This window comes from Phalaenopsis equestris, unplaced genomic scaffold (genome assembly GCF_001263595.1).
Source record: "Phalaenopsis equestris unplaced genomic scaffold, ASM126359v1 Scaffold000002, whole genome shotgun sequence".
NCBI lineage: Eukaryota > Viridiplantae > Streptophyta > Magnoliopsida > Asparagales > Orchidaceae > Phalaenopsis > Phalaenopsis equestris.
Window position 1 is genome coordinate 72160897 of NW_018164444.1, and position 15315 is coordinate 72176211.

The 15315-nt window shown below is 37.1% G+C and overlaps 1 protein-coding gene across 4 annotated transcripts in view; it reads right to left on the bottom strand.

The window, feature by feature from the left end:
• The window catches only part of LOC110022467 (4-hydroxy-3-methylbut-2-en-1-yl diphosphate synthase (ferredoxin), chloroplastic), a 41570-nt gene that overhangs the window by 639 nt on the left and 25616 nt on the right, over nucleotides 1-15315 (bottom strand). For all 4 annotated transcript variants that reach the window (XM_020721450.1, XM_020721425.1, XM_020721432.1 and 1 more), the window contains 5 exons: nucleotides 10222-10363; nucleotides 9754-9831; nucleotides 9384-9543; nucleotides 9002-9100; nucleotides 8822-8926 (listed from right to left, as the gene is read on the bottom strand). In XM_020721450.1, the coding sequence (XP_020577109.1) occupies nucleotides 8822-8926; nucleotides 9002-9100; nucleotides 9384-9543; nucleotides 9754-9831; nucleotides 10222-10363 (584 nt within the window). The remainder of the gene's footprint in view (nucleotides 1-8821; nucleotides 8927-9001; nucleotides 9101-9383; nucleotides 9544-9753; nucleotides 9832-10221; nucleotides 10364-15315) is intronic.

Below are 15315 nucleotides of genomic sequence, written 5' to 3' on the forward strand. Positions count from 1 at the left end.
AACTATTATCATGATATAATTTTCTGATTTTGATATAGAGAACAGAAAAATTAAGACATGTACAGTAATTTTGAAGATATTTATGTAAAATATATGGAGAATAAAGTTGCAATGTGGTTTTCAAAACACTTGATTAATGGCACATGCTACCAACAAAAACGGCTATTAACCACCGCTACTTCTGAAGGTCCTGAAAAAAAAAATTTCTAATAGTTCATGCTTAAGAATTTATTTAAGAGAATAGTAAAGCTAAACTCACAAAAAGTATCTCAAAATAAAATAGAATCGCGTCAAATTTTAATAATTAATGGTATAATATATATGCAAATATAAAATTTACAAAATATAGAATTCTGGACTAATATAATCAATTTTTATCATATAAAGTACTTTATTAAAATATAAGATAAATTACTCATATAATAAAACTTCTATAAACAGAGATAGCTATTTTTTATATTTATATATATTTTTTTTTTTTTTTTTTTTTTTTTTGAGAAGCCCAAAGAATAAATCTATTAAAATAGGAAAGGTACATAAAAGTTGTATGAGAGGGCCCAATAGAGGCACCCTACCCATACAATACAAAACACACAAACACCCAAAAAGAGAAAAGATACAGAAAAACCCAAAAAAAAGGTACCAAAATCGCAGAAAAGAGTAGATAGTGACGAGTCTGTTTAGTCATGCCTCTGACTCTAGTTCTAAGGCGAGATCCAGATAACAAATTGTTGAGTGCTGAGTCATTTCCCGAAGTAACCAAAGTATCATTTATTAGGTTCTCAAGTTGAAGCTTGCCTCCAATCTTCTTCTTCTTCCTTGAATAGACCTGTCATTCCTCCTCAGAAAACTGCTCATTCAATCATCATGTTGGTAAACAGAACGTCGGACAGATAAAAGCTAATGAACACCAGAAGAAGGATTGTCAACTGTTGCAACAACTGTGAGTTCAAGTGTGTGTGAAACATGAAATGTCTCATCTTCACCTAATGCTTCCTGCAGCTGAGTAGGGTTTGAAAGTGTAGGTTGCTCAGCAGGGTCATCCAGCTTCTCATCGATCGCAGAAATAGTATTTTTAGATGGAGGATTCACAGGGGCGATTAACTCAGACACCATAACCTATTCTGTGGTAGTTTTCTCTTCAGATGAAACAGATATATCCAAAGCAGTGGGGTCAGATCCATTCTTATTCACTTGATCTTTAGATTTCAAAATCTTTCACTTGATATTTAGATTTCAAATTAGGGTGAAGCTTATAGCATTTATCAAGATTGTGCCCAAACATCATACAATGAGAACAATAAGAAGGTCTATGCTCCATAACAATTTGTTGTCAATATCCATTGTGAGTTGTGCCCAACCAAACTTCAGTAACATCAGGTAAAGTAATATCTTTTTCAACAAGTATTTTAGCTACAGAAGGTCTGGCTAGGTTAAAAGTGGGTAGATCTAGCTTCAAATGGTCCCCAAGTATAGCACCAATAGAGTAAAGAACCTGATGGTGAAAAAAGTGCAGCTTAAGATTAGATAGACTAAATCATACCAGTACAGTAGGAGATTCACGCTTGGGGTCAAAATCAGAGGGCCACTTGAATAGCTTCATTGGTTTACCAACAATGTTGAGATATTTTTTGGAAAAAATCTCAGAGTAGTCTTCAGGCACGGTTAGTTGAATTAATACGTGTCTCCCATCTATGAGCCCTACTTTTCACTTTCCTGCTAATTTGAGATCATCAAAACTTTTCCTGATAACGTCCATAGGTGGATGTCCCCACTAAAATTTTCCAATAAGAACAAACTTGAATTTATCAGTAAGGGATGAAATTTCTAGCTCACAGAAAAAAAATGTTATTTTCTCACTTTTCCTGCTTGCAATCTTGATAAAGGGGCAATCACCTTCTCGTTGCTTCTTATAACTTGAGGTGAAGCGTCGTCTCCCTCTGAGAATTACCCACCACGTGGGCAAAGAAGATTTTGCCAAGTTCAACCGTAGACGAAGGAAGCTCCGTCACAGCAAATCACAGAAATCAAAGCAAAAAAGCTCTGCCCAGCAATTGTCGAAGCCGCAGAACTTGCAGCTCGATGAGGCAGTTGCAGCAAACAAGAGCGAGAGGAGAACCACGCAGACGAGACGACGAAGACGAGCTGAAATGTCAGGCCGAACGCGCAGACGAGACGACCACGAGGACCGAAAGGTCGGGACGACCACGCAGACGAAAAGACGATCGCGGCTCGACGCGGCTCGCAGCTCGACGTCCACAGAAGCAGCGAGACGTGACGACGATGAAGGAGTCGACGAACGCAGCTCGTTTTCGAGCACGATCAAGCCAAGGAATCGTCATTGGGCGAAACCCTAGCGGAGCAGCTCGATCTCACCACCGACGCCATTATTTTTATATATAAGCTTATATATATATATATATATATATATATATATTTATTTATATTGTTAAAATCAAATTTATCTTGTGATGAATGCCCAAGTATCGAAGCGGTGGGGGTCTTGAGGTAGAAAACACTATAGAAAAACTGTTAATTAGTGTTCGAATTAGCATCGGAAATATTTCTGAAGCAAAAGTAACGACGGATTAGCGTCTGTTGGCGTCACCGTGCGGTCCCAAAATCAGAAGAAACGAGCAAGTGAGTTGCGTCGAACAGAGGTCGATAACCCGACGCTACAGTGTTGAATTAGCGTCTGCTATGCCCGACGCCAAACTCACTTATTTGCGCTTGCTATGACCGACGCTAAATTTAACGCTAGAGCCCTAAAATAGATCTCTAGCAAACCACAACTCTACTTCACGTGCTCTTTCTCCTTCTACTTCATTTCGTCGCCTCCTAAGCTTCTCCGACGAATCCAACTCTATTTTGCCACTCCAACCCCGTCCAAAGTGAGAAATCTTCTCCCACGTCTTCACGCTTTGGTTTAGCATAAATTTTCATCTTTTTTTTTTTTACTTGCATAGGTATTAGATCCGAAAATATATAAGTTTTGCTAAGTTTTTTTCGTATTACATTATTGGGTATGGAATGCATATAGATTTTATGGTTTTCCCTAAATTTAGGTATGAGATATGTAAATAAATAAGAGATATATGCCATGTATTTTGATGTGAAATATGTAAACGCATAAGAAAATTATGGTATATATATAAATATGAAATTTAGGTGTGAGATATGTGAATGCATTAGAAATTTGTGATATATATGTAAATATGAAAATTTAGATGCGAGATATGTAAATCCATAAGAAATTTGTGCTATGTATGTAAATATGAAAATTTAGGTGTGAGATTTGTAACTCCATAAGAAATTTGTTCTATGTATGCAAATATGAGTTATAGGTGTGAGAAATGTAAATAAAAAGGAAATTTTGTGCAATGTATGTAATTATGAAAAATTAGGAGTGAGATATATAAATACATAAAAAATTTGTGTTATGTATGTAAATATAAAAATTTAGGTGTGAGATATGTAAAATACATAAGTAATTTATGTTATGTGTGTAAATATGAAAATTTAGGTGTGAGATATAAATGGAAATACATAAGAAATTTTTGCTATGTGCGTAAATATGAAAATTTAGATGTGAAATATGTAAATCCATAAGAAATTTGCGCTATGTACGTAAATGCGAAATTTATGTGTGAGACTGTAAATGCATAAGAAATTTGTGATATGTAAGTTTATGGTGGAGTTATACTAGTGTTGATTTTCTCTGGATTTGTGGGCTATAGATTTTGAGTATCATGTATAGGCGGCCTAAGGTTTCAAGTAGGCTATGTAATGTGTAGGTGCACTAATCTATATAGCTGCATTTATGGTACAGATCGATATTCAAAGTGTTAGATTGTGGATGTATAACAGATTATATCCAAGAATAAAAGGAATAACTGACAAGTTTATTGCTGATGTTGAAGAGTTTGTGCATGTGGCATCTCAGTTGCGCGTTCAGCTCTCAGAAGGTAGGTTCTGATGTCCCTGTGCAAAGCACAAAAATCAAGCGTACCCGACACTTAACGAAGTAAAGTTGAAACTATATCGTAGATGAATTAAACATGATTATTGGAATTAAACTTCACAAGGTGAATTTGAACCTGATGTTCAAAACGGTCAAGTTATGCCCCGCCAACTGTTTACGATTCTAGCATGTATGAGCAAATGATTGATCATGCGATCAGGGCTCATTTGTTCAAAGTGTATCTGATGATGACGGGACCGAACAGTGAAGCACAACATTTTTATGAGCTATTAAATGTTGTCCAACAATCACTGTTGAAATGATGCACTTCGCACATAAAGTTAACAGTCACCCTAAGAATGTCGAGTATCAAATCTGATTTTAGCATTGCCAAGAGAATGCTTCAATCAGGTAGCAATATTATTAAAGAAGACAAACCTTACTGATAATTTAGTTCCAGAAGAATTGTACGGAACTAAAAAGTTAGCGGAGAAGTTGGGGCTACTATCTGAAAAAGATAGATTGTTGCATCAACAGATGTATTTTATCTTAAAAGGAGAATGCACAAGAGACAAAATTTAGATTTTGTAGTGTTGATAGATTCAAACCAAGGGGGAGAAAGTAAAACCCAGAAGTATATTCCTTACAAACGTCTCTTTTATTTTTTTATCATTCCACGGCTCCAACAACTGCTTGTTTCTATGTGCACAGCTCCCCACATGACATGGCATAAGACCGGATCTATTAATGATAATACAATGACTCATCCCTTAGCTGGTGAAGCTTGGAAACACTTCGACCGCGGTTATCCGAATTTTGCAGCAGAACCACACAACGTCTGGTTTGGTTTATATACAGATAGGTTCACACCATACAATCATGTTGCAACACCCTACTCTTGTTGACCAATTATTATCATGTCATATAATTTGTCTCATGATATATGTATAATTGTATCGTTCTTATTTCTAGGTTTGATCATACCAGGTCCACATAGCCCAAAGAGTAAAACCGGCGTGTTGACTTATGATATTGCAACAAAACAAAACTTTTACCTCAGAGATGCTCTTATGTGGACGATCAGTGATTCCCCTGCTTATGGGATGCTATCTGGTTGGAACACAGTCGGGAAATTGCCATGTCCCTACTGCATAGACATGCTTAAAGCATTCACTTTGAAGCATGAAAAAAAAATTCTTGGTTTGATTCACTAATCTTGGAGGAAAAAAGATGCATTTTTCATAACTATAGTTGAAAGATCAAGTCCACCCCTAAAGATTAGCGAAGATGATATACTGCAAATGATCAGTGAAGTTCTAAAGATCACTGAGAGACCATAATTAACCTCAAGTCATCTTCCAGATTATGGTGTTACACATAATTGCATGAAGCGGAGCAGTTTTAAAATATTTCATACTGGAAAATCAATCTGATTAATCATAATATGGATGTTATTCATATTAAGAAAAAAAATTTTGATAATATATTTAATATTGTTCTTGATATTAAGGGAAAAACAAAGAACAATGTCAAAGCAAGAATAAAACTAAAAGAGTATTGCAAGAGGAGGGTCAGAACTGCAAGAAACAAATGCAGGTAAAGTAATAAAACTCAAAACTACATATTGTCCCACATCGGATCAACGAAAAACAACCTTCAGGTGGTTGCATTCCTTGAAGTTTGATATGGGGGCAAAGAAATTATTTGGCATGAAGAGTCATAATTGTTGTAGTTCCATGCAGAGTTTATTACCTATTGCATTCAATAATTTGCCAAAGTTGATACTCGATCCATTGATTGAAATCAGTACATTCTTCAAAGAGTTGTGAACAGGAACTTTGGATGTTCATTCTCCGCAAAGTTTTGACGTGATTATTTCACTATTGTTGTGCAAGCTCGAGCAAATATTTCCTCCAGACTTTTTTGACTCAATGAAGTATATGTTCATTCATATGTATAATGAAACTATACTGAGGGAACCGGTGCAGTATAGGTGAATGTATCCCTTTGAGAGGTATGTCTTTTTATTTTAAAGTAAAATATTATCTTATTTTTTTCTAAAATGACTAAATTGTGCAGATTTCTGAATAAAATAAAAAAGACACTTAAGAATAAAGCACGTCCTGAAGGTTGGATATGCGAGGCATACATATTACAGGAGAATTACTTATGTTCTTATTACTTCAATCAAGGGCAACGGCCAACGTATGCATAAAAAAGTTGGTCAAATGTCTTTGCAAACAAAAATATCGGTATTCCAGATATCTGGTGAATCATTAGGTAAGCATGGTACACGCTACCTAAACGATGGAGAGCTTGCAGCTACTTTGTATATTTTACTGAACTACGACAAATTGCAATCATTCCTACAGTAAGATTAAATCTAATAAATTTTTTTTACGGAGTGTTTTACCAATTAACTCAGACATACAAATCACAATGATGTCCGCAAGTTATTTACGAAGAGCTTGAATGTATATGATGACCTTGTAAGCAAAAAAATCGAAGAGATTAAAAAATGGTTCAAATTATACGTACGTTGAAGTAACTTTTAAATTCACCAACAGATTCTACCCATGTAGGACACTCGTGATGCGGATCACAGAAATCATCTAAAATAGATATAATCAGCTATATCTCTCAAGGAAGCAAATCTCGATTGCCACTTGGGATATATATTTTAGAGAGTTCGAAGTATGATATTTAAATTTGAAATAGAAAATTAATTTCTATATTTTTTTATATGCTAATCAATGTTACATACTTTCTAATTTGCAAAGGTTGTTTTACTAGTTGTCGGAACATCACCAGCAGATTTGACAGATTTTTAAGATTTGTGTCAGGCATAGGCTCGAGGATATGTTCACGACGGCGCCTAAGAAGGGGGAGAGGCCCTCATGGGTTGGGGAGGAAGTATGAGCTGAGTTAAACTGAGCATGGGTCTATCCATAGTACCAGAGGAAGAGACGGACAAGTCAGTAGAACCGACCGATGGAGGTAGCCAGAGGGGCCACACTCTATATTGCATATTGGAGGTTTGATCCCCACACGGAGCACTAACGGAGGTTGATAAGATTGTGAAAATTCAAAAGCTTACATATTTATGTAATTATGTGACTCATATATTTATCTGATCATGTATATAGGCCAGAGAGCTTGACAGAAAGTCATCCACCGCAAAAGGGATGGCGTTTGAGGCAGAGCATTTCCGAGCAGTTGGGGTCCCTAGCTCGTTACAGGCTCAGCATGAGGAGCTTTCAAGAATGTGACGATAATGAATGAAGAGCTCCAACAAGTGCACGAAGGTAAATAGCTTGTTGCAAATAGTCTAGCACGCCTAACGGAGAGTTTTGATCGCCAAAGCAAGCGGCACATGCTTTCGGACAAGGAGCAGGAAGATGATAAAAATGAAGATTAGGTTTTTTTTGTGTTTAATGATGTTCCCCAGACATAGAAGCTAACTTTATGTTTTTTTCATTTCTATATTGTACGAATTTTCAGTTTCTTGTGTTGTGAAGAATATTTTAATCTGATTCAGTATCATTACATTATGTGTATGTTGAGTTGAAGATTTCTTTTATGAGTTGTGATGATAGATAAATATTATATTATGTTGATTATATTTTTTATATGCAGGTATGTGAAAATCTAATCATTTTGATATTTTTTTTTATTCTTATAGGTTAGCGTCAAAAAATTCCGATGGTAAAACATACAATCAACTAATGATGCAAGCCGCCACTAAAACGATGCAAAAAACGTTAAAAAAAATCTGACGCTGATTAGCGTTGGATATGTTCGACGCCTGTTCGATGCTAATTAGCGGTAGATTTTTTGACGATATTGCATTGTTACACCAGCGTCGTTTGTTTGTTTGATGATATTTTTGGAGACAGTTGTTTTCGATGCTAATTCGGACGTAAATTAAAATTCAACGCTAATTTTGACGAAAAATAAATTAGCGACGCCAGTTTTAATGTCGGAAAATAAACGACCCTAATCTGAATTAGCGTCGAAAAACAACTCAATCATCATCGAAAATGTCCAGCTAATCAGGCTTTTTCCCGTAGTGAGAAGAAAGAGACAAATAAGGGAAAAGAAATAAAATAGCACGTATAGACTTGCCCCATAGAGGCGAACTGGGGTATCTCTGGGCTCTTTGATCCATTGTATATATAGAATATTTGTTTTACAAGAAAAGGGCAGGGATATCTACTTACAAAAGATGAGTCTAGAGAAAAGAGCCAAACACCCCTCTCTTCCTTATACGTGGTATAATTCCCCTATTTATAGGGAATAAGAGCTACAAGTCTAAAATTAGATCTTTGTCCTTTTTTAATGGGTGTTGCAGGTCTTTATGGTGTCTTTTTGTGGTATCTGCTTTAAAAGGAGAGTTACAAGTCTTTATAGTGCATTTTTATGATCTCATTTTAATAGGAGATTTACAAGTCTTTATGGTGTCTTTTTATATTCATAACCGATTTTTCACACATCTTCGTTGTTAGATTTTCTTGAGATTCGTGCAAACTGTTTTTGGGTGTACATATGACTGTGTGTTTCTATATATGTAATCTTAGCAAGATTTACAAGTATACCGCTTAACTCCAATGTATTTACATATTCACCTAAACTTCAATTTTTACAAGCAAAACACCTTACGTATGGCATGAAAAAGTGTATTTCCTTTTTTAGAAGTTAAAATGGTGATATTTTTTATGTGATACATAGGATTTGCAGGGTATATATGTAAAAAACAAAATTCAAGTGTTAGATATATAAATCCATAAGAATTGGTGGTACATATGCAAAGGCCCCATAATCTTATGCTCATTTGATTGACATAAAAACAAATCAACTTACCTTTCCAACATAAAGGTCAATCTTTCCCGGAGCGCCACCTACATATCCAAAGTCAGCATCAGCCATCTCCCCAGGCCCATTAACAATGCAACCCATGATAGCAATCTGCCATAAGAGAAAATAAACTTAGCTAACTATTGATTTAATTTTTCCCTGTTGCTTATATGAACTGCAACTTACAGAAACACCAGGTAAATGGGAGGTCCTCTCTCTTATCTGAGCACTAACATCTTGAAGGTCGAAGAGTGTACGCCCGCAAGAGGGGCATGACACATATTCCTATATCAAAAGTTTCATTAAGCTTTTCATGATAAAAATATAAAAGAAGACTTACATACATACCACTCAATTCCTACGTATTTACATATATAACACATTAAATTCAATTTGCACACATATGCCACCTTATGCATAAAAAGGTGTATTTCACATTTTAAAGGTTAAAATGGTGTGAGGTATTAAAAGTTAAAATAACATTCAGGTGCTAGAAATGTAAATGCATGCGGATTAGGTGGCATGCATGTAAACATCACAAATATATAGTTTGATCACGGCAACTTACAGTTTTTGTATTGCGCATCCTGCAACCTTGAAGCAAGTTAAAAGATGTATCTCTCAAAAAATCAAAATCAAGGCCTTGAGCCTCGATAAGTATGCCATCGCCAAGACCATCCACCAATAAAGTACCAGCTTCGCTTCCACAACCAATTACTAGGTCATCTCTGCGAATAAAATGAAGGGGGTTATTGGACTTTGTTCCAGTATATCAAAGGGGAAAATTTTTAGCAAGAGAAAATAGGTCTCAAAGTCATTAAATTAACTTTGAGATTATTATGATGGCGCAATCAATGATTCATATCTCAAAATTCATCCTAATCAAATTTGAATCTAAATATTCCGACCAAAATTTTTTCATATTGCAAATAAATTACCTCGCTGTTCCATCTGGGAACTGTAAATGGTGAATTACAGGGAAGTTCAGGGAGTTTTCTTGTAAATATTCAAACAATCTGTTATTACAACGAAAAGTATTTATTGTTAGAAAATAAAAACTGCACATCTGAACTGCTATTTGAAATTGAAAACAGAGCAGCTATTACAATTTATCACAGATAGCAGGTAGCAATATTTGAAATTAGGGACATTTACATACATGGCACACAACTCTTATTTATTTACATATCTAACACCTAAACAATTATATTTACAAACATAGTACTCAAATCTTTAATATCACATCAAAAATTATTACTGCTTTTTAAAAGTGAAATACAAATTTACATGCATGTTTAAAGTATCCAAGTGTCATGTATGTAACTATGTAAGCTTAGGTGTGAGATATGTAAATAGATAAGAACTGTGCGCTACATACGTGAATTTCCCTTGAAATTATCATTTACCTCCGAGAAGCATGAACCCTGCCAACCTTCTCCTCACCATATGGAAGACAGTGTAGCAACATAGTGACGTCGACAACATTCTTTAGGATATCTAATTCATGATATCGCTCATCTCCACGAACAGTTACTGCTAGCCTTGTACCTAAACAATAAAATGGCATCAGATAAAAAGTATATGATTGTTCTTAATTTTAGAGGCAGTAATAAAATAGTCAGGCCTTGTTGGGTTTAAAATTATGTAAAAGTTAAGAGCCATTTCGGATCGCTTTTGTTTTTTATTTTCTATTTTTCAGTTTTGCTTTTTTTTATTATGTTTTGATTTATTTGACATATTTGATTAAAATATGATTATTTTTTAAAAATATTATGTGTGGAAATCTCATAAGATTTGATTCTTTTCATATTTACATCTCTCATGGGGACCGGCCACCACCTCCAAATCTTGGAGGATTTAATTGGGATGTCTTAAGAAACATTTCATTTACTTTATTCCCTTCCTATTTTATGTTTTTCTATTTTTTATCTAAAATTACTTCCTTTTCTAATTTTGATGAGATATGTTTAGTAAGTTTCAAAATATATAGATGGCGTCGACAGCGGCTGCGGGCTCTCATAAAGTTTCGTTCGATGGCGATCCCCGACGGTGAATCTATCAGCTTCTCTCCTTCTTTCTGTCGTCTCCCACGACGACAATTTCACGTATGCGCTAATCTCAGTCGATGACGCTCGCTCGCTGTCGTCTCTCCAGTCGACGACGCTCACTTGCAGTCGTCTCTCCTTACCCGTAGACGACGGCGTCTGACTGCTCTTTTGCACGCCGTCTACTATCTTGACGACGTGCCTGTCACCCTCTTGCCCGACAGAAGATTTCGTCTCGTTGTGCGCCCGAAGTCTGCTCGCTTCTTTTTCGTGGCTCGCCAAGCCGCTCGAATCTGACTGTGGTCATCTTGCCTGTGGAGATGGCCTCGACGCTCCGTTCCTATGTCACTGCCCTTGCCGGCGACTTTCCTATTCCTACTCTCTTTCAGGTTCAGAGTCTGGTTTTGGTATCGATAAGACTTGAAATGTTCCACAATCCTTCCACGAGGCTCTTGAAGGAGGTGGTGATCACACTTTCATTAAAAAGTTTGGTAAAAAAAATAGAAAACCTGCTCTTTTTCTCGCTGAGGTTGAAACCAGTACTCTTGCGTCTTCTTGGCGTTTTGCTCTGGTGGGGAAATTCCTTTATGGTCACCCAAAACTTGAGATCATTTTGAGATCATTCAGAAAGATGATCATTCAGAAAGATTTTGATGTTATGAAGTTATTGGGCAGTTGAAATATTGACTTATTTGACGACAGACATATATTTATTCAGTTATCTTACGATGTGGAATACACTCTTATTTTTTCTTGTAAAGTTATCAAGATCGATAACTACTTTATGAAAATCCTGAAATGGACTGTCAATTTTGATCCTAAAATAGAGTCTCCTATCATTCCTGTTTTGATAAAGTTTCTGGGCATAAAACTACATCTGTTCAACTTGAAAATTATCTACTCCTTAGCAACTCTTACGGTAAGCCCCCAAGGTTGATAGTCTTACGCTTGCTATCACCAAACCCTCTGTGGCTTGTGTGATTGTTGAGAGAGACATCACTCAACCAGCTCCGGATGAGGTATGGATTGGAACCACTCACAACGGGTATTGGCAAAAGGTTAAAATAGAACCACACCCTCCTTATTGCTCTCATTGTAGTATATTTGGCCACAATTCTACTATTTGTTATCACTTGTATCCTCATCTAAGGTCGGATATTGTTAATAATCAGCAACCTGTTCAAAAATCTTTTCATACTGGATTGGGGGTAGACGTCTTGCCACCTATCATCCCTGCTGAGAAGGTGCAATCTGACCTTATTTCCAACACGGCAGTTCCTGATGAAGAACACAATACCCAAGTCGTCCTACCCCTGGATGCTCCTACTTTTGAACACTTTATTCCAGCTATTGGTTTGGAGCATGGTACTTTGGATTCCCATGAAGCATCTCCTCATACTACAAGTACAGATCCAAACGTGTCTATACCACTCGCTGCTATTGAAGAAGACTCACTTGCATGTTAAGACACACAAGAGTGTTCTTTGATCCAATAAAAGATCAGCTAGTACAACAAGTAATTGCTTCTAATGTTCAACAACCTACACATGTCCGGCACACTTTAGACCAATCCACTGATCAAGTGAGTCAATCTTCGGAAGAAGAAGAATGGAGACCGACTCGAGCTCAGGAATTTATTGAACGATACATTGGTTACTACTAGCAATGGCACCCATCTTACCAAATTGTTAGCTGGCTCCTTTCCTAGAACTAGATGCAGATGCAGGGCAAAATTGGGTCACTCTCTAGCTACCTGATACTACGTGTTTTGACACTTTTGGTTTTTTTTTTTTTTTTACTCTAATGTATTTTTCTGTATTTTCTTTTTTTGAAACCATTTGCATGTAGTGTTTATCGTGCGGGTAGGGTGTCATGCTTGGGCCCTCTCACACAATATATTATATATATTTGAAATCTTTGGATTGTTGATGGAGATTGTCGAGTCAAGACCAGATCAAATCAGGTTTACTTTGGTCGCGACATGGTGACTCGTGTAGCCCTCAATACCCCGTCGGTGAGAAACTATTATGTTCGTTGCTTCCTCGTGCTCGAAGAAGGGTAGAGGTTCGCGTCGAGCAGTTTCGTCACCTCTCACGGAAAACGGGAAGGGCTTGTGTGTTCGTCTTCCTCCTTGACTCAGCTCGACAGCAATGCGATCCTGTTCGTCGTTTCTTCGACACTCAGCTAGGACACGATCGGCTCCTCCTTCGTCTTCCTCCTCGACTTAGCTTCACAGCAGTGTCATCCTGCGTTTCTTCAACATTCAGCTAGGACAAGATCGGCTCCTCCTTCGTCTTTCTCCTCGCTCAGCTTGACAGCAGCGTGATCCTTCTAAAGTTCGGATTCAGCTCCCCATTTATTCTCTATTTTTTCTCTGTTGCTTTCGATGGCCCAGTGTTCTTCCCTCAAATCAGTACCTAGGCAAAGAATCTTTTGTTGAGGCACTTGGAAAGGATCTAGACTCTGAGAAGGTTGTCGACCATGTGGTGTTTCCTCAAATCAATCATGATTTCCTTGAAGGAACAGCCGATTGTTCGTTTGTTAAGAGGACTTGTAGGAAGGGTGGTGAGGCCGCTCTTATTTTTTCACTCTTATTTTTTCAGACCTCGAAGTCTCTCAAAGTCTCTACTCTGATTGAAAAATGCAAATTCACACTCATTGAGAAATTTCAGTTAGGGCAACCCAAAATGGAGGTTATTCGCAAAACTTTTGAGGATCTCATACTTGTAGGACAATGGAAAGTGGGACTTTTTGATGAGAGACATGTGATGATACAATTGACCACGGACGAAGACTATGCTAGGATTTTCTCCAAGAAATACCTCATCATTGAAGAAAAAACTATGAAGTTGCTCAAGTGGTCTCCTCAATTTGATTCAAACCAAGAACCACCTACAGTACCAATATGGTTTAAGTTATCTGGACTTAAATTGCATATTTTCAACCATCAGGTTCTTTATTCCATTGGGGCAATGCTTGGGAGACCAATGAAATTAGACATACCCATTTTTAATCTCACCAGACCTTCTGTTGTCAGGATCCTTGTAGAGAGAGATATCACTTTACCTAACATTGAAGAAATTTGGCTTGGCACTGCACATAGCGGGTACTGGCAACAGATTTTCATGAAACAAAGACTATACTATTGCACCCATTGTATGATGTTTGGACACACACTTGAAAAATATTTCAGGCTCCACCCTAATTTGAGACCCCAACCTCAAGTGTCTCATCTAACTACTAAAGAAGCATCTATTCCGCCGGCTAATATGGTGGAAATTGCAACTAGAGAGAATATTGTCACTGTTTGTGCCCAAGAGGAGCACCCCTCACTACCTCAGCCCCCTCATGTTACCGAAAATGAGGATACTCTCCTTTTAGTGCCAGATGTGCTCCATATGCTATGGAAACAATTATCGTTGATGTTGAGGGCCTTCAAACCTTGGCAGAGTGTCAAGTTCAAGGTGTGCAACAGGTGGAAATTGCTCCCATTGATAATCAACTCAATGATAAGTTGGGACAACCCTTGGAAGATTATTGGCAAGTTTACAAAACCAGGAAGAAGAAAAAAGGACTGAATGAACTCAGGAATTTACAGGATGATGTTTTGCTCATTTCGGGTGGAAGTCTTTATCAGTTGGGTGCTAGAGTCCCTCTCTAGAACCAGGGAGAAGAAAGACCACTCATCATGATGAAGCTCTCTGGTGGACCATTTTATCCTTTTGGGGAAATTATCCGGTTGTTTTGGGATTACTTGTACTTTTTTGTTATTTTTTTGAGTCATGTATGCCTTGTGAGTGGATATCTAGCACCTACTCACTAAAACCATTGTATCTTCTTCTGATCAATGAAATTTTTATTTTGGCGAATATATATATATATATATATATATGTCTGCTTGTTTGGAACACGCTGCAAGTGAACGCCGGCACATCTCATTACTATGATGGCATTTCCTTCTAATACATTAGATACTTAAATAAAAAGTCTAACAGTACTTAAAAAGCCTAACAGTACTGAAATACATAGAATCAGGTGGCTAGAGAGAGACCCAATTTGATATTATCTCTGCCTCTATTTCTAGGGAAGGAGCAAGCTAATAAGCTGGTAAGATGATCGTCATTGCCAGTAGTAACCAATGTATTATCCAATATGTTCCAAAGCTGGTGTCGGCCTCCATTCTTCTTCTTCCTCCTGGAATAGACCTATCATTCCTCATCTGAAGAATCAGTCTGATGGGGTGGTAGAACTGAAGCAGAAGGAATACCAATCGTAGTACCCACAATAGGTTCTAGTATATGTGAAGTATGAGTTGCCTCTACACCGGATACTTCCTGAAGAAGTTGAGCTACGAGACTCTCCTGATTATCAGTTTGAACACTATCATTTGTAGATAATAGTCTATCAGTATTGTTTTGTATGGGGTTTGAAGGTGTCAGCATCACATCACTCGCA